The sequence below is a fragment of the Andrographis paniculata genome, unplaced genomic scaffold, assembly GCF_009805555.1.
Source record: "Andrographis paniculata isolate CXL003 unplaced genomic scaffold, ASM980555v1 Contig60END, whole genome shotgun sequence".
Taxonomy (NCBI): domain Eukaryota; kingdom Viridiplantae; phylum Streptophyta; class Magnoliopsida; order Lamiales; family Acanthaceae; genus Andrographis; species Andrographis paniculata.
Genome location: NW_026137596.1, coordinates 3452219 through 3472742, shown reverse-complemented (window position 1 = coordinate 3472742; position 20524 = coordinate 3452219). Strand labels below are relative to the sequence as shown.

Genomic DNA, 20524 nt, shown 5'->3' with positions numbered 1-20524 from the left:
TTATTTGAACATACCTAACATTTAATAATTTATAGTAGTATTAAGATTTTGATTATATTTTATTAAATTACTAATACATATATATTAAGATTTATTTGGTAATTAGATTTGGATTTTAAATTATAATTTTTATTTTTAATGTCATATAAATAAATATTGATAAAATATTTTGAATGTTAATAGTTGTTTATGTTATATAAAAATAAAAATAAATATTTAATTTGATATTTTGATAAGAAAAAAAAAAAAAACTTTATATGCCAGCAAAAATTAGCCAATTTGGAGTTGGTGCAGAAATTAGGAAAAATAAATTGTTGGGGTGCAAACCAAGTCCCATGTTGGAAATGGTGAATAAAATTATACATTCTTATAAGTTCCAAGTAAACTCTACTGGTATGAGACCCAAAGCGGACAGTCCCAACAGTGTATTTTATATTACAGGTTTGTTACTTTTTTTATTATTTTAAATAAAATAATAATTAAATTTTATACTATTATAAAAGAATTACTAAATTTTTACTGAAAATGATAAAACAATATAATAAAAAATAAAAAAAAAAAGTAACAAAGAAAAAAAACCTAATCAAATGTCAAAAATAATAAAGCATGGAAGACACCTATATAAATATTTCAAAAAAAAAAATTATATTCAAACAACAATATATAATACAAATAAATCAAGACCCTCATGAATTTTTCGAGGGCCTAATTTGCAGGGTATTACGTTCGGCTGGAAATTTACCCAGTACTCACTTTTGGATAGCTCTGCGGGTTCCACGTCATTAAAAAAAATGCAAACCCATGGCTCTTTATATATATATATATTATTTATAAAAGTTTAGTATATTTTTATTGTATTTAGTTTGTTTTTGTATTAATGCCTAAATAGTGACTAGATGTAATGTTTTTTGATAAAAAAAATTGTATATTTTTTAAAACCACAACAATTATTTAGTAAAAAACGAAAAAAAAAATCAAAGAAAATGGAAGAAACACACCAACAACCTTCAAATTTGTACCATTATATAGTGTTAATTTATAAAATATTATAATATATAATATACACACGGAAATAACAATTGATAACAAATTAATAAAATTAGAAAAATAAAAAATTGTGTAACAAAGTGAAACAAGCAAGGAAGGAATATTACAGAGCGATCAGCGATAGCAACATTTGTGTGTATATCCAATTCGGAGATGTCGATGTTAGAGACTGTTAGTATTAATTAATTGACTCAGTCTAAGTCGTCGTGCCTTAGGCAGCCACGGGCCCCCCTGTCACAATTCCCACCCCCACCCCATTAATATTCAATGTAATGCTACCCAATTACGAATAATAATAAAAGATTTTATTTATTTTTTTAAGAAAAGACCTGTGGAATAAAATCTGACTACTGGCAAAATCAGATTCCAAACAAACAAAACGCACGTGAAAATTGGGTTTTATTGGGCCCAATCTGGGCTTCAGAAAATCGGCCCAATATTTAAGAACAAGCTACTAAAATTTCTTCCAGACTAAAAATACATACATATTACATACGACAAATACATATAAAACAGGAAATCCGTCGAACAAATTTGCAAGATCAGCTGTTCAACATTCCACGGCACATACTATAAACAGGTGTAATTAAAAGCTTACGCATTTGTAGTTCGCCGGCCGTCTCCGGGGCGGCGACAAGATCGACGATTTTCGGCCACAACAACAACCACATTTATTACCTGTTTCGAACCCGGCCATAAAATACATGTAAGAGGAGAATCGAATTACGTACAGTTAGTTCCCGAATCGTATGTTTACGACTACATTGTCGGATCGAGCTGTTTTGCTACTACTCCTGGGGACCCGTTGCGAACACACTGACGAGGCCACGGAAAACTTGCGCCGATAGCCGATGGGCTCGGAAAAGCTCGCCATCCACATTCCACACGCCTTCCTCTCCAATCGACATGAATGTGAACGCAGGTGTCTGCGCAACAAGTAGAGCTGTTAAACAAGCCGAGCAAGCTCGACTCGAACTTGTTAACGGTATAAGCTCGCCTCGTTAAGAATTCGAACTAAAATAGTGGCTCGAGCTCAAGCTTGGCTCAAATTCGAGCTTGAACTCGACTCGAACTCGAGCTCCGCATAAATTTTATACATATTCTATATAATTTTTAATATATAAATTAAATATATTAAATTTTATTCATATTTTTTTATAATAAAATATTCAAATTTTATTAATAAATATAAATTTTTATATAAAAATTATATATACTATAACGAGCTCAACAGAGCTACTCGCAAGCCGAGCTCAAGTTTGGCTCGTTTATAAAAAAGAATAATTTTCGAGCCCGAGCTCGGCTCGTTTATCTCTATACGAGCCGAGTCAAACTTGGCTTGCAAGCTACTCGATTCGTTTAACCGCTCTAGCAACAAGCAATACATATATATAGGGCATAGATCAACTACTAATTTAATCAAGTCAACATAGTACTGATTTGACCGGATCAACATATGCTAACCAATATATATTTATACCTATCTCAATATATTTATAATACAACATATATTATATTATAACTTCGCATATGCTATTTATAATACGATATATGCTGAAATATGTATAAACATATGTTAGTCACCACTGTATCACTACTATAGCATATGTTAATTCGGTCAAATCATTACCATGCTGACTTGGCCGAATTAGCACAGGATTTGCAGCCATATATATATATATATATATATACACATACATATTTAAGTATCGATCAATATGCATAAAAGGAGGGATAAATATTCGAAAACAGCGATACGACCTTATGGTGTTCGACAAAGTTGAAGTCGAGGGGGTCCCCGCCTCTCCTCGCGAGCTGAATAAGGTGCCTGCACGGGCAATTGCATCGAGATAATGAGAAAAAGTTTAGAAGCACCCACGAGATTGACGTCGATGTCGAATACAAATCTATTTATAAATCACAAGGATAGAGAGGTATTACCATAAATAAAATGGATGAGGGCAGTCTTTAACTAATATCAAGTGCAAGTACCCGTCGGAGAGATGAGCATCGGCGACAAGGCCATCGGGCGCCTTTTCATTCCGGCAAGATATTACGGCAGCGCCGACGCTCAGGAAACGCCCTTTTGTCCTAGACCATTTCCGTCCTTGCAAATTCCCCGCCGTGCTTGGGGTTCCAACCGCTGCTGTCCTGTCGGACTTTGCACTACACACCTCACAGTTAGCTCGACAGCTCACACGATCGGGTTTTCTTGGAAGGCACCATCTGCTGGTTATCTGCTCATCGATGTCAAGGCCCGAGCTACTTTGACCCATCGATTCGGATTCCAGATAATTCACCTCTGCCTCGTACGACCTTGATTGTATGTTAAAGAAAACAAAAACGAAAACGAACTCTTTTTAAAAAGATAAAAAAATATGTGGACAACTTCCGAAAGATCTATTCCAATCAATCTACTAATGAAGGCAACTAATTGCGTACTTGTGTTTAAGGAAAACCTTCGTCCCGGCATAGTCGTATCGCTTAGGTCCCATCCAACGATACTTCTCACTTTCTGTAATGACATCTCCATAGAAACCATACCTGAGAAATACGTTGAGATCGATGATAAAAGCAAACAACAAAAAATAAGACAAGTTTCCACGAAAAAGAGAATAAAACATAACTGGCTACAGACGATTGTCGTGGAAAATTTTAAAAGACAGCACAAAATCTTCACAATTTTATTCAACAGGGTTTCGACGCCAAATGAATAATGTAAATCATGAGCTCATTGACTATAGGCATAAAAATACCCAGCAAAAGAGGCTGCATAGCGTACAGAGGATTCTTCTTTCGATCCTCGTTTCTTTCTCCATCGTACAAGTTGAGCGATATCAAGCTGCACCTTTTTCCCAAGGATGATATGCAAAGCTGACGTTACTGGGTCTCGAGCTCCGGTCGTACTGTAAAAAATTTATAAGTGTAAGAAGTTACGCCAACAAAAATATATACACAGCCATGGCAAGAATGGTTCAAAGATGGAAATGGTGAAGATACCAAATTGCAATTGCATCGGTAGATCCGGCTGGGATAATGCCAAATCGAAACTTCTCATTTGGGAAAGAAAACTCGAGACCTTCTTCTGCATTAAACAAAAGCGAAATAATTAAATACGAAGCAGAAACACAATGTAGGTAGAAACTTCGACTAAAATCCACAATCATCCATGAACATACCAGAAATAGGAGATTTTGGATCAATGTTCTCAGAGCCCGTGAGAAGTGGAGATTCATCTTCATTATGATTCTGAGATTCCAGATTGCTTCTCTCACCATCCTTAGGTGAAGCATTTTTGTCACGTTCAACCGAGTGCATCGGATTCTCAGGAGCCGGCGGGTACGGAGCTTTATGCCTCGACAAGAGAATACCATTAAGAATTTCACTGAAGAATCCATCGCCGCCCTTGTAAAACAAAATTAACAAAACAATCATAAACACAGGGAAAAAGAGAATCGGCATTTATAGCAAGAACCTTAAGATGCAAAAGGATACAACTTACTACAGCTATGACGCCATCGTACGATGCAAGATCCCTATTTGTAATCGAAGTCAATGTATCACGAGCATGTCCAGCCCTCTCCGTTACTATTACCTGTCGGTAGAAATATGTGAAACCGATTCCGAATTTTCTATATTCAAATACTAAACAAATTTACCTTCGTATTGACTTTGGACTGAGTAAACAACGGAGCAACCGATTCCCATACTTTGCATCCGTGTCCTTTCCCACTCTTTGGGTGAACAAAAACCTAAATAATGACAAAGTTAAGCCGAAAGAGAAAATGAGAAATCGACAAAAGACAACTCTTCTGCAAACCATCATTCTCGCATTAAGTCATGATGCAGTGAACTTCTAGAACATACCAGAAGGTTCTTGGGCCGTTCAGCTCCTTCACTGAGAGCAGAATTAATCCGATTAACCCAAGTCTTGCAAGTCTCCAAGTCCTTATGACCGAAAGTGTATACTGATGGGATCCAAAGGGATGATTGGCTCTTTGATTTCCCGACAGCATGCACTGTAAACCGATACATCTACAGAAGAAAATTACAAACACTGGTTCAAAAAATCATAAGTCGTACAACAAAACATTACGGGTTTTGGAGGTAAACTGAGTTGAAGTGTATGACCTCATAAGAATGTGCTAAAAGAGACCGATCGCCACTGCCAATAGAAGACTCGTGTATCAAACCCCATCCAATGAAGTTAACAGCAGAGATGTCGGAAAAATTGACCTCCGCATCACTATTTGCTACAAGTTTCAATCCCAAGCAATGCACCCTTTCTTCTCCCTGATACGGCAGCAATGAAAATTCCAGAGCTAATATCTATGTAGGCGAGTGTATACGACTTGCGAAAATGATTGAACATATGATAAACAATGTATCATATTCAACATATCCAAACTTCAATAAGGTGCTGATTATTGTTGGGGATTTACATTCTAATCGACTAATATAGTTTGAAATTTATGCAAAGGTGAGAGATGATATCCGAAACTATTACAATCTTCGCTAATCATAAATTCTATGCATAGGTGAGGAGCCTGTCCCATTGTTTTTTCTTTCTTTCTTCCTTTCACACTCACATTTGCATTACATCCATTCCATCGAATGAACTTAACTTAAATCTAGTACCTCAAATCGAACAAATCGAAGTAAAATTCTAGAAAAGGCATTTTAGTTTGGATGAACATTCTTCTCCAAATCAAATGTAAGAATTCGAATCCCCATATAACTTGTCTAAATATCAAAGTTCATTAAAACCTAAAGAGAATACACACAATATCATCTCTATCATTGAACTCTAAATGCATCTAACAAGCCCAAAAGGCAAAAACCGAACAAACTTAAAGCAAATGGTTTACTTTATCCTGTTAACTTTGCAAAAGCAGTTACAAACTTATGATTCCTTAATTTTCATACTACACTCAGACACATGAAACTAATTAAATTCTGACATTTTTCAATGTGCAAACGATCACTTTCATAATGCAATGAAGTTTAAGAAGCAGAATACAATCTAAACGAGTCCAAAGCTAAAATTTCTTCAATAAAGGGACAGATTATAGAAACTATTTCCATCTCAACTAATTTCACAAACCAGAAAGAAAAACTCGTTAACTTTCCATAACCTAAAATTTAGAGAATATCTCAATAACAAAAAGGGGATCCAATTAGCCCTAATTAAGAAAAACAACTACGAGGCTACATATTGAATAATCACTTTGAATGGATTCAAAAGGAATTACTTACATTAGGGAAAGAGTCAACCAATCTCCAAGACAAACCGTGCGAATTGTGCGTGAGAACAACCTCTCCAACGCGATCGAGGACAAAATTGCAGCTGAAAACAGAGCCCTTGTGCCTGTCGGAAAATGGTGAATTTGGTGCAGCATGATCGCGCATCGCTCCATTCTCGATCCTATCCATCCTAATTCCTAATTGTGCGATGAATCCAAACCCTAAATTTCATCAAGGTCGATCGGACGCCATTTCTGAATCAGATCGAGTTGCCCAGCATTTCTTCTTTTCTATTTTCTTTCTATCAAAATTAATCAAACCATCGGAGACGCCATTGTGGAATTAGAGCAGACGTTTTGGATGGAAATCGGAGGTTTTGGAGGTCGGATTTCGCTCAAGATAGATTTTTTTTCCTAAATCATTTTATCCATTGGTCTTCGCGAATTATTCAGCCGTTTTCCCTGATTTTTTTCCGTGTCATCAAATAACTCGAAATACCTCTCGACGATTTAGGGTGCCTATGGGAATTCGCGGATTTTTCTCTGTTTGGAATTATTTTTTATTAATATTTAAATTATAATATATACTCTATATAGTATTTAAATATGAACTTAATTTTTTTTTATATAAATAGAAAATTAATATATTAAAACAATTTTATCTAATAAAATAATTAAATTAATAAATAATTGATCAGTTTTATATTTTATAATTTTATATATATATATAAATTTCCACAATAAAAAAATACTTATTTTTCAATCAAATTTTTTTGTTCCAAGTATAAACATACTCTATTTCTGCGACCCATAGAAATACAGTGTGTTACCATTAGAAATATGAAATTTATTACGAAAAAAGTTAAGTACGATCTACAAGAACTATATTGGGTGAGTCTTTTTATACAAAATTTTTCAACATGTTTGAAAAACAAAAAAAAAAAAAAAAAAATTAATGCTTTCTCTGCCCGAAATTATTATATCTTTTATTTTTTGTATATTTTATTCAAAATTATATATTTTTATTTCTTATTTTAATAAAACTAATTATATACTAATACTAAAATATTTTTAATTTTTATTTAAATTAAAAATATAACATTAACCATACATAAAGTTAAATAATAAAATTGTCAAAATTTGTATATATTTTTACTGACCAATAAATAACTATTATTTTTTAATTTACTACAAAATCTAAAACAAATATTTGAATTGAATCGAAAGAAGTATATTATCCATTAATTATTTTTACATTATCCAGGTGCAAAAATAAAACTCTCCAATCTCCAATACAACTACATAAATCTAGTTTTGTTTCTCCAATCAAGCATCATTTCTAACACCATTTATGGTGTTAGCTACAGTATAATACCAAAAAAGCACTGTAGCAATGTCATTTTTTTGTATTAGTGTAAATTTCTTTTAATTTTTTTTTTATATTAACTCTTTGATTTATTTTTTATTTTTTAATATTTTTAAAAAATAATACTCCTTTAGTCCTGAAATTAAGTATTTATTTTCTTTTTACACGTAGTTTTAAAAATATTAGTATTATATTGGAATATAGTATGAATAAAGTGGAAGTAACTAAAATAATCTAATTTATTAGTATATGTGATATAAAGGTAATGACATTTGTGTAATATATTGTAAGTTGTAAGGATATTTGTAATGTTAGATAAAAAGTACAGTTACTAAAAAAGAAAATGAATACTTTGTTAAGAGGAACTAAAATGGAAAAATAGATACTTTGTTATGGGACGGATGAAATATTAATTGTAGATATAAAAAGTGGCTTAAAATAAGATATAAAATAAAATATTTGAAAAATATTCGTTTGGAGTAAAAAAAAAATTGAGAGTTAAAATAAAAGTATTATAACAATAGCATTTTTAAAGTTAAAACTACATAAATAAAATTCATGGTCGAAAATAGCCTAAATTAATTATACATTTTTTTTATTATACAAACGCCGCATACAACGAGATCAAACTTAAAACCCAATGACACACTTCATTAACAAATTATCCACATTATTAAATTAATAATTAAAGCAAAATATCAAACATCCATAATTAATTACCACCATTAACCCACGCACCGACAACGAATCAGAACCCTTCAACATCACCACCGCCGGCGGCGGCGGCGGCGCCGGCGTCTTCAACCACAAACCTCCGCCAGAACCAGTGCTCCCGCCAAATCCTCTCCATCTTCTCGATCGGCACGTCCTTCGTCTCCGGCAAGAACATGTACACAAACGCCGTCATCACCGCCACCCACGCCGCGAAAAAAAAGAATATTCCGGCCTTCATGTGGCAGAGCATCGCCAGAAACGTCTGCGCCGACGCGAAAGTGAACACGAACCCCGTCGCCACGCTGATGCTCTGCGCCGCCGACCGGACTTCCAACGGGAATATCTCGCTGGTCACCAGCCACGCCAGCGGGCCCCACGAGATCCCGAACCCCGCCACGTAGACGGCCACGAGGACCAGCACCGCCACGCCGTACCCGCGGCTCAGCGCGCCGGCGTCCCCGAGCTTAGCCGCCATCACGGCTCCGACCGCCACGTGCGTCACGAGCATCAGGACCCCGCCGGCGTGGAACAGCGCCCGCCGCCCGACCCGGTCGACCATCGCCAGCGAGATCAGGGTCGTCGGACTCCCGACGAGGGAGATAATCACCCCCGCCAGGAGCGAGTCGCTCACGCCGGAGCCGACGGCGCTGAACAGCTGCGGGATGTAGAACGCGACGGCGTTGATCCCGTTGAGCTGCTGGAAGAACGGAATTGCGACGGACATGACAAGCTGCGGTCGGTATTTACGTTCGAGGATTGTACGGAACGGGTTTTTGGTCAGGGATTTGGAGGCGCGGCCGGCGGCGGCGAGGTCGTCGAGCTCGGCTTGGACGTCGTCGGAGCCGCGGATTTTTTGGAGCATTTTTTTGGCGGTTTCGTGGTCGCAGCCGCGCTGGAGGAGGCTGTTGGGGGTTTCCGGCAGGAATAGGCCGCCGGCGGTGAGGATCAGGGCCGGCGCCGCGGCGGCGGCCAGCGAGAGGCGCCAGCCCCAGCCGGCGAGGATCTTCTCGGTGGCATAGTTGACGACGAAAGCCAACAAGCCGCCGATGTTGATGCACATTTGGAAGCCGGAGTTGAATGCTCCTCTGTATTTCGGCGGCGCCATTTCCGACAGGTAGAGAGGAGCCGACTGCAAAAAGTTTTTGTCTTTAGGGTTTGTTCGATTATGTTACCGCCCTCCATGCAATTCAATTTCATTGATTTTATATTTTTTATTTTATTTTTAAATTATATTGTTTTATAAGTTTCTCTAAAAATAAAATATACTAATATTTAGATTTTAAGGTGGTGTTATTATGTGGCTTTTAAATACGTTTTTACTATTCAAATTCTTTTTTTCTTATAATATATTACCTCATATAATTTTTATTCTTATTTTTTATATTAGAGTACAAATTTATTTTAAATTTAAAATATCACGTGTCAGACAATTATTCAAATTCATCTTTTTACTATTTAAAAATTCAAATCCAAAAATAAACACACCCTAAAACACGGTGTTCAAATAACTATTTTACTTAAATATATATATATATATATATATCAAAACACAGACAATGAATAAAGATATACTATCTTGCATTTAGACTAACAAAAATGACTAGTATTTATCTTATGATCAAGGGAGCAATAGAAATTATATCACCCAAATAACATTACAGGTCCTCGAAAGTAATAATAATTTATCCATCCGCTCAAATTTATTTTTATTTTTAGTTTGTTAGCTAAATTTACTTTTTTACTAACTGTGGTAAAATAAACAAATCACCCTTTAACTTTTATACTACGTTCGTCCGACTCCAAAAGTCACATTTATTTTTTTGCGTGATGATTTTTTAATATTAATTATTATATAAAAATATAATACAAATTTAAAAAAAATTAAATAATTATTTATATTAATGCCTTATAATAATATTATAATGATATTTATGTAAAAAAAATATATAAATAAAATAATATTTTTAATGTCAACAAGTCTTTACAATAAATATTACTATTATTTTTATTATATTATTTCATTTATTTTTTAATTTCTAATTAAAATTTCAAAAATATCGACATTTATTCTTTTATTTTTATTATTTTTTAATAAAATATTATTATTATTATTTTAATTTCTATGTTGGACACAAATGAGCGCAGTTTAACAGTAATAAATCTACTGTTTCTAAAACACAAACCAATCACAACTAGGGTTTGTTTCTTTACCCAAAATTCTTCGACCCATTTTTTCAAAAAAAATAAAAATATAATATATATATATATTCATTATTTTTATATTATCTTTACAATTTTCAGTACCTTACCTTAAAAAAATAAATAAATAAATAAATAATTCAAAGCAATGCATAAAACAAATTAACACACCCTTGAGTTTTCCTATGGTCACTGTGTTTTAATTTTAAGTAATACTAGCTCATCTAAAAAACATTTGTTATCATGTTACATACAATTTATAAAATAAATTGAAAATAAATAAAAAATAATAATAGTATTTTAATTATAGTGGGTAGTTAAAAGTAATGTAATTATATTTTTGCTCTTGTTTTTTTTTTTTTTTTTTTATAAAAGTAATTATGTAATGTAAAGTAAGGGTATTTGTAAAAAAAAAAAATGAAGTTTTAATGAAATATTTACTTTGTAATTGGACGTCCCAAAATAAAAATATGTATATTTTCTAACTGGACGAAGGAAGTATTATTTTTTATATTATCATCGCACTTTTCATGTCTTAAATAAATAATAAAAATAAAAAAACCCTAAAGTAAAATAAATAAATAAATAAACCCCTGTATTTAAAATATTATATTCAACAGCTTCATATATATATATATAGTATATGAATTTTAATACTTTCTATCTCAATATAATAGTCTTGTTTACCATTTTTGTCCGTCTCAAAACAATAGTCTCGTTTCCATAAATAATCATATCACCATAAAATTATTCATACTTTTTCATTATTATTACACCATTGTCACTGTTTTTTACACCAATATGTTCACAAGGGACTAAAAGTCATTTATCCATATTTTTTATCAACCACCAATATAATATTAATATTTTTTAAATCTCGTGTCCAATACAATAAGTATATAGTTTTGGGACGGATGAGTTATATTCAACAACTTGATTAATAGACTCTGCTGATTTAAAATTAAATTATTAAAAGTAGCTGCTTGTCTTATTCATTATCCTCATCTCCTAAAAAAGCCAAATATGATACAAAAGTGCAAAATTATGTAATTATATATTATCTCATAAATGAATTAATGGTATGCTTACTCAGTTTGCAAAAGAAATTTAGAGCCGTGACATTATGAACCAAACTACCTACAATTCAATTAACTAAAAAAAAAAAATAATAATAATAATAATAATAATAATAAAAACAATAAGTACAAATATGTATAGTTCTAAAAAGATAAAAAAATATAAGTTTTGGTTTTGTGATACAATTCCCAATATATAAAAAATATATTCTATAACAAAAAATATTACTTTTTATATTAACAATATAATTCCTTATAATTTATATGTATATATATAATATTTCAACTTAAAACACTAAACAAACAAATAATCTATTTACTTCAAGATTTTTTAGATAAAAAAAAAATAATGTACAATTTGTAAGATTCATAACATATACTCTCTTCATTCCATAACAAAGTATCTATTTTTTTCCATTTTATTCTGTCCCACAACAAAGTATTCATTTTCTTTTTTAGTAACTGTACTATCTACCTAACATTACAAATACCCTTACAACTTACAATATATTACACAAATGTCATTACATTTATATCACACATACTAATAAGGTTATTTTAGTCATTTTTACTTTATTCCTACTATATCCCAATATAATACTAATATTTCAAAAACTACGTACAAAAAGCAAACGGATATTTAGTTTCGGGACGGAGGGAGTATATATATATATTTCATCTTAACAAAATATCATGTCCAACCAACTACTTAAATAAATAAAAAATTACAAAATAAATACATATAAACACATTTTTTAGTGAAAATATTGAATGATCAATATAAATTATGTCATAATTCAATAAAAAAAATGTTAAAATCATGTTTTTTTTAACTAAAGGAAGGTAAATTTATACAAAATATTTTTCACATGTACTATACTCTCTTGTATATAATCAATATATCAATTTTCTAAATATTATTTATCTTTCATTTACAATTACTCTTATTTTCTTTATAATTTAACCCTTATCTTTTAAAATACATTGTAATCAATATATTTTCACAAGTAATTTAACAAACATAAAATACTAATATTTTTTAATTTGCGCACTATTTAAACAATATACCTGATTAATAAAACCAATGGCGAATCCTTGAAGAATACGTCCAATCATCAACATGTACAAATTGTACGCCGCGCTACCCAAGCAAGCGCCGATAATAAATGAAACTCCTCCGATGAGGAGTGAAGCCTTACGCCCGAGCGCCTTAGTCACCGGAGAAGCCAAGAACGAGGAAATTAAGCCCGAAATAAAGATGGATGATCCGAACAACGTTAAAATTTGGCTATCGAATTTGCAGTAGTTGCTTGTCGTCACATCTTCTTCCATGTTCGCATAAATTCTCGGGAAGAACTTCTTCAGAAATGGCTTCATCGTCATAACTCCGCCTCAAAAAAAAAAAAAAAAATTGTAAGTTTAGCTTCAAATCTTGAAACCCTAATTCTCAACTATATAATTTGATAGCTTTTCATGCATGCAAAATTTTAATATTTACTACTATCATTTTAATATTTTGTTAAATATATTTACTATATATGCAATCTCTATTATCTTTTATTAATTTTTTATTTAGAAAATATTATATATAACTTCTATTTAAACACAAATCAAACAAACCCTAAATTTCAAATAACGAAGGAATTAATTATTTCATGCCTAACCAATATGTATGTATATATTGTGATGGTCTCTGCAAATTGATTTATTTCTATTTTTTTAAAATTAATTAAGAGAAAGGGAATTTATATTAAATTATACATAAATATATATTTATAAATTATTAATTAATTAAATTAAGATTTACCAGTGACAGTCGAAGCATAGCCAAATATCATTCCACCAAATGCTGCAACAATTGAAGACAGCAACACAAACCATGTAATTTTTCCATTATAATATTCCCCAGCAGCCATCAAAATTTTATTATTATTATTTTTTTTCTGTATGATCACTTCAATGCACCAAATAAATAGGAATATTCATTGAGGAAGAAGATATATATATATATATATATATGTATACACATAATAGTAGAAATATTACATAATAATGGTGAAGCCAAAAAATACTTTGATATAAAAAAATTAGTGGCGGTATATGTTTACTTTAACTTTAATAATAACTTCTTCTTTTTTAATGGATCAATCAACACAAATATGTCGACAATTTTTAGTGTACTTTAAAAAAAAAAAAAATTAAATATTTCTTCCTTTTCTGATGTAACAAATCAATTTTTTATTATATATATATATATATATAAATCTTGTTTTATTGATTGATGAAGAAAAAAAAAAAACAGCTTTACTATTAAATCTTTATGTAAAGGAAAAACCAACGACTTTAATTATATGTACCTTTTTTAACCTGAAACAATTATGTGTCCATTTACAAACCTTTCAATATGATAACGACAAGAAAAAGAAAATATATTCCTAAATAGTATAGGAAAGTGTTTTTACTTGTGAGGTTTTAGTTTTGGGTTTTGATTTTGAATAGTAAAATTTTGAATTGAAATAGTTGTTTGATGTGATATAAATATGTATTGATGTGACGAATGTAAAAGTAAATTTCAGTGTAATAAAATAAATAAAAATTGGGTGTTTGATTTGATATTTTTGGAGGAAAAAAAAATAAATTTGAATAGTAAAATCAGGTGTAAAACTTAACAAGTAAACACATCCTATGGGGTTTTTATAGTATTGACATATTCATTATTTTAGTTTTGTTATTGAAGTTTGTATAAAAATCTTCTTATCGGTGAATTTTTTAGTACAATTGGTTCTTCGGCGTTGGAGATTTACATGTGACACCCGTATGCTGGAGCACACGTATCAGCCAAGTAGGCACCAGTTGATGGACACGTGATTTTTTTTATTTTTTTTGCTGATTGTTTTTTTTAAAAAATAAAAATTAAGCAAAAAAAAAAATTCATGTGCCCGCTAAGTAGTGCTTACCTGACGGACATATGTGCTCCGTCGTGTTAAGCGAGTGTCACGTGCACATTTCCAGTGCCTGGATCAATTGTGCAAAAAAATATATATTTTTTCAAAACAATTTATATATATAAATGTTTCAATTATAAAATTAAAATTGTTAAGGAAATTCCCAATAAATCAAAATGAGATAACAAAGACGAAAAAACACAAGAATTTGGTAATCCAGTTAGATCACGATCACTACCACAAAAATGATAATTTGTCTCGAATGATTGTCTCGGATTAAAACCCCGAGAAAATCTTGTGTCTCGGAACCTTTATTCGAGACAAATTAGCGTCTCAACAATGATCCAAGATATTATTGGGACAATTTGTCTCAATCATAACCTCCAAAATTATTTTGTGACAATATATTCTTGCATATTTGTCTCAAAATACCACTGAGAGTAGAAAATATCTCGAAATAAGTCACAAATATATTTCGAAAGTTTAAATTGTCTCGAAATAAGTTGTAAAAAGTATTATGAGTATATGGATTGTTAGAAATTATCCTGAAATAAGCTATGCAAATAATTCCGAGGGTTGAATTATCTCGAAATAAGTCGCGAAAAATATTTCGAGAGTATAAATTGTCTCAAAATGTGTCATAAAAATAATCCGAAAGTAAACGTTATCTCAAAATGAGGCACGAAATAAATTCTGAGGGTATAATTATCTCGAAAAAGTCACGAGAAATATTTCAAGAGTATGAATTTTCTCGAAATGTGTCAGAAAAATAATCCGAGAATAAATGTTATCTAAAAATGAGTCACGAAATAAATTATGAGGGTAAAAATTATCTCAAAATAAATTACACAAATATTCCGAGAGTTTGAATTGTCTCGATATAAGTCATGAAAAATATTCTGAGAATATGAGTTATCTCGAAATAAGTCATGAAAAATACTCCAAAAATATGAATTGTCTCGAATCAAGTCGCACACTATGTTTTGAAAATTGAATTGTCTTGAAATAAATTACATAAAATATTTTGACAATTTGAATTGTCTCAAAATAATTTTTTTTTAAACGATAAATAATCTCAACACGACTCACAAATTATATTCCGAATGTGGTCCCAAAAGATATTTTAGTCCCGTAAGTGGAGCATGTCGCAAATTAATCCTATAAGTGAAAAAATTTCTTTGTTTTAATCCTCCAGCGTTGGAGACGTCCGCGTTGCTCGCTGGAGGCTACGTGTCTGCTAGGTCAGCGACACTTGGCAGACACGTGGATTTTATTATTTTTTATTTCATTTTTTTCATTTTTTTAAAATTTATTATTAATTTTATTTGTCTTTTTTAATTTTTTTTATTTGATTCAATTGAAAAAAAAAAAATTAAAAAATAAAATAAAATTCACGTGTCCGCGAGGTGTCACTGACCTGGCGGGACACCTGGCGTACATGTGGCTTCCGGCGAGCCACGCGGGCGTCTCCAGCGCCGAAGAACTAAAACAACGAAAATTTTTCACTTATGGGACTAGTTTAGACAGACTTCACTTACGGAACTAAAATGATAAGGGGTCCAGTTACGACTTAAAAAATAGTTGACCCTAAAAATAAATTATGTTCTATTTAATTAACTAAAATAATTAAGCTTACAAAGTTTATAATATTTATGTATAACTTAATATATATATAAAATCGAATTGAAGAATAAATATCAAACTTATATATCAAATTTAACTTAAAATATAGTCAATTATTTATATTAATAATATACTATTAGAAACAATAAATACTATAAATTATTATCAATTAAATCCATTTATCTATAATAAAAAAAAAAAAACCAAAATATAATAAAAACACAAATAAATATAAAAATAAAAATATAATAATTGTGAGCTGGATTTTTCCCACTAATTTATTTTTAAATTTTACTCCACCCTTCCACTTTCTCTCACCCACATTCATATTTACTCACCCTACTTAATTTTCATCTGCAATAGCAATAAATTTATTTATATGTCCGCATTTCTTTTTTAAGTGAATTAGATATGCTCTTTCAATTTGAATTTGATAATTTGTTTAGGTGGGTGCTATTTTTACGAATATTTGTTTGAAGTATTCAATTAGCTTTCCTAATTAGTTAGATATTCATGTTTATCTTATTTGGATATGAATTTGTATAATTTTATTGTAACTTTTTTAATTCATACTTCTAAGAACATAATTGGTTGGAAATAGGCTTTTTTTTTTTTTTTTTTTGTAAACGATTCTGATAAAGCTTGAATGGATTTGAATGCATTATTGCTGATTTGAGGATACATATTCATCAATTTGTGTTCTTGCATTTGTTTGCTTTCTTTCACTACTATGTGTGTCAAGATAAGGGTGAATGCTCCCTACCTTAGTGGATGTTTGCTTCACAATTACTGAGAATTCTCGAAACTGATCCGAATGATGCAAAGATCGAAAACTGGTAATATGATCCATCTGTTTGTGTCTAATGTTCTAAACTGGAATTTCACATTGTAATATTCCGATGTTCATGATTCTTTGTGGCTATCTGTTGTTGTTATTTACTCAGCATCGGAGGATCTTCGCGAAGAGGACATAACCATGAAGAAAAATCAGGCTGAAAAGGTTCATGATTTTGCCAAGTAATTAAGTTCGAGTGCACTAGCATTAATTACCCAAATCAAATGGTGAAGGTGATGATAACCGGCTAATTTTATTATATTGAAAAAAATGTGTAAATTATTTAGAAGTGATGTTATGAGGATTTGTATATAATTTTCTTATTGATCAGTGTATGTATATAGATTAAAAAATTGTTTTCCAAATATTTAATGTGCCCTAATTTGAGACAATATTTATAATATTGATATGCACTAATTTTGGTGGAAATATCACGAGGAATAAACTAATCAAAATAATTAATTTATTTCGGCATTAAATTGTGCAAAGTATAATTTCGGATATTGCTATAATTATTTTGAGATTTAATATAATATTTTTATTCATATATTATCATGATTGTTCGATACTACAACACATAGTGTCGAAAATTATCACAAATATTTAAGATAAAATATAGTCTAAAAAATTATTACGGTCATTCGAGACAAAATATATTCTAAAAAATTATTACAAACATTCAAGATAAAATATAGTATCGAAAATTTTCAGGGCTATTCGAGACAAAATATAGTCTCGAAAATTTCCACGGACATTCAAGACAAACTATAGTCACAAAAATTATCACAAATATTTGAAACAAAATATAGTTTTAGAAATTATCACGGCGGTTTAAGACAAAATATAGTAACGAAGTTCGCAAGTATTTTCGAGGTAATTTATTGTCACGACATTCTCTCGAATAATCTAATGAGACTATTTGTCTCGTCATTCCATGACTTTCCAAATTGTCACGATCAAACCGCCACGGAAAAAATTTCAAGATAATTTCCGAGATTATTTAATTAATTGTCTCGTAACTATATAGATTCCGAGACAATTTTTCAAAGACAATTCAGTACTTTTCTAGTAGTGGATGATCTACGTGTGGGGCGCTGCCAAGCCAGGAATTTTACTATAAACTACGCAGACACATGTTAAAGTGATAGTACATGGATATTTACATGCTAAGCCTATGCCAATAATATCTAAATCATATCCCTAAAAATCTAGAATATAATATTTAAATTATATCCCTAAATTTTATGATATAATCAGATTTCATATCCAAAAAATGATCATTTACGAAATTTGAAAAACATTTATATTAATAATATAACATAAATAAGAAAATAAAATAATTAAAAAGAAAAAGAGAAAAAGGAGGGATTTGAATAGGCGACAACTCGGCAACAGTAGTACTGTACTTATAATGGAAAGACGAAGTGTGGAAATCATTTATGGTTGCCTACTATTTTTGGAACTTTATGAATCAGAGTTCAGGCGTTTTGGCAATTAACTGATAGTTGTTAGCTGATTCAATTAACTGGTTTGACTAGCTGATTTGATTAGTTGTTTGTATTAAAATGTTTGATAAAACAACTGTTTGATATTAGCTGTTTATACGTAAAAATGACAATTGAGGACATTTATATTTTATTCTTGTTTCTAATATATTTAATTATATTCTTTTGAGTTTAGTATGTTTAAAATTTTTTGTTATTAGTTATTGAAAATTGTAAAAATATTATAAAAGTATTTATTTTTATTACAGTTAAATTTAAAAAATAATATATTTGTATTAAAATACATAAATAGTTTTTTTTTTATTGAAAATGATGTAAAATATAAAATAATAAATTTTTCGTGTATATATTTATTATGTTAGTTATCGATTAGTTCATTATATTTATAATTTTCAATAAATTTAATTTATTTTTAGTATAAAATTTATATAATATAATTTTAATAAAAAAATAAATTATTAATATTTATATTTTTTATTTTATGTTGATTTTAATAAATTTATATATTTTACAATTAAAATAATTTTTATATAAAAAATAATTATTTTAAAATTATAAAAGTAAAACTATAACACAATAAAATATTCTAATTTTTAAGGGCATATAAGGAATAAAATTTTTTTTTTACAGAAAAAGCTATTTCAAAAGGCGGGGTAAGTTAGCTTTTCATAAATTAGTTTTTTTGGTCCAAAAAGCTATTCCAAAAAGCTAATTTACTAAACACCTAAATTGACTTTTGACTGATCAAACAGCTAAAATAGCTAAAAGCTTTTCAAAAAGTTATTTGCCAAACATCCCTAAAAAAATAATGTTGTAAGTGAAGTTTCTTTAGCATGATTCAATACCTCAAATATAAATAAAAAAAACACATAAAATATAAATAAACATTAATATAAATTTCATGTTAATATAATAAAGGTAAAATAGTGAAACATATACCCAAACTTATTTAGTTTAATATTTTAATTTCAAAAATAAAATAATTACTTCATTCGCCCCCACTAAAATTATTTTTTATCATTTTATTGACGGCAATCCAACGAATACATGTTTTTTATAGTAAAAATAATATATTAATATTAAAATATTTTAAATATTTATATAAATTACAAATTATAATTACATATAAAATTAATTTATATATAAAGTATAAATAACAAAATATCAAATATTTTATTCACTTTAATTGACCAATAAAATATAATTTTTTTTAAAAAATTTATTGCTCCCTCCATCTTAGATGTAATATCACGGGACACAAAAATTTTAAATAATAATAATTAGTAAATAATTAAAATATATTAGTAAAATTAATTATAAGTATAATATAAATAATTATATATTAAATTAAAAATATGATTAAAGTGTATAATTTTTTTTTTAAATTAAAAAATGATATAAGATGTGAGACAAATGAAGTACAAAAAAAATTAGCAAAACTACACAAAATTTACATGTGGTTTCAATAATTGCATTAAACTCCTTCACAGTTTTATAAACTTTGCGTTTGACCCTCTTGATCTTTTTTATTTAACAATATTTGACCAATACGTACTCAAACTGTGAATGAATTTCAAAATTTTTATTTTTAAATCCTTGAAATTATAAATACATTTATTCATCTTATATTTGATCTCATTGAACAATTAAAAAATTAAAATTAGAAAAAATAACTGTTATCGAGTATATTTATTGTTTTTTAAGGTAAATATATATATATATATATACATATAAATGAATATATTTATAAATTGAGAGGTTTATAAATAAAAATTCTCAAACTTATGCGCAGTTTTTGGCTTTGGATGCATACGTTTAAGAAACTATGAGGAGTCTGAACCTTTGATTCATACGAACAAAGTATTATATCCGTCCAGTCAAAAAGTATACAATTATTTTTTACATATTTTATTTAACATTAAAAATGTCTTTACATTTGTATATACTAACAAAAGTATTTGTTTTTTTTTA

The 20524-nt window shown here is 29.8% G+C and overlaps 2 protein-coding genes across 3 annotated transcripts in view; both read right to left on the bottom strand.

Annotated features, from left to right (window-relative positions):
• Positions 1 to 1429: 1429 nt before the first annotated feature.
• LOC127259990 (ceramide kinase) lies at positions 1430 to 6787 on the bottom strand. Its single transcript, XM_051287610.1, has 12 exons — positions 6304 to 6787; positions 5179 to 5340; positions 4915 to 5082; positions 4707 to 4799; positions 4550 to 4642; positions 4227 to 4452; positions 4048 to 4132; positions 3804 to 3953; positions 3490 to 3591; positions 2989 to 3363; positions 2809 to 2875; positions 1430 to 1973 (listed from the first exon to the last, which is right to left on the bottom strand). Exons 1-12 carry the CDS (start codon positions 6478 to 6480, stop codon positions 1836 to 1838), a joined length of 1836 nt encoding a protein of 611 aa, XP_051143567.1. The 5' UTR covers positions 6481 to 6787; the 3' UTR covers positions 1430 to 1835.
• A 1367-nt stretch (positions 6788 to 8154) lies between these two features.
• LOC127259406 (hexose carrier protein HEX6-like) overlaps positions 8155 to 20524 on the bottom strand; it is a 48436-nt gene continuing 36066 nt past the window's right edge. The window contains exons 2-4 of one of the 2 annotated variants that reach the window (XM_051286725.1): positions 13453 to 13573; positions 12714 to 13036; positions 8155 to 9499 (exon numbers count right to left, since the gene is read on the bottom strand). In XM_051286725.1, the coding sequence (XP_051142682.1) occupies positions 8405 to 9499; positions 12714 to 13036; positions 13453 to 13561 (1527 nt within the window). In that variant the 5' untranslated portion in view covers positions 13562 to 13573 and the 3' untranslated portion in view covers positions 8155 to 8404. Of the gene's footprint in view, positions 9500 to 12713; positions 13037 to 13452; positions 13636 to 20524 lie in introns of those variants that run through there. The other variant, XM_051286724.1, reaches the window with a different exon arrangement.

Bases quoted from the DNA above. Each gene is read 5' to 3' on its own strand.
- LOC127259990 (XM_051287610.1), bottom strand. From the start codon at position 6,480: ATGGATAGGATCGAGAATGGAGCGATGCGCGATCATGCTGCACCAAAT. The intron at 5,083-5,178 runs GTCATACACTTC...TTTCTTCTGTAG, and splicing joins TTTTAGCACATTCTTATGAG to ATGTATCGGTTTACAGTGCA. The intron at 4,133-4,226 runs GTATGTTCATGG...TGTTTAATGCAG, and splicing joins TCCAAAATCTCCTATTTCTG to AAGAAGGTCTCGAGTTTTCT.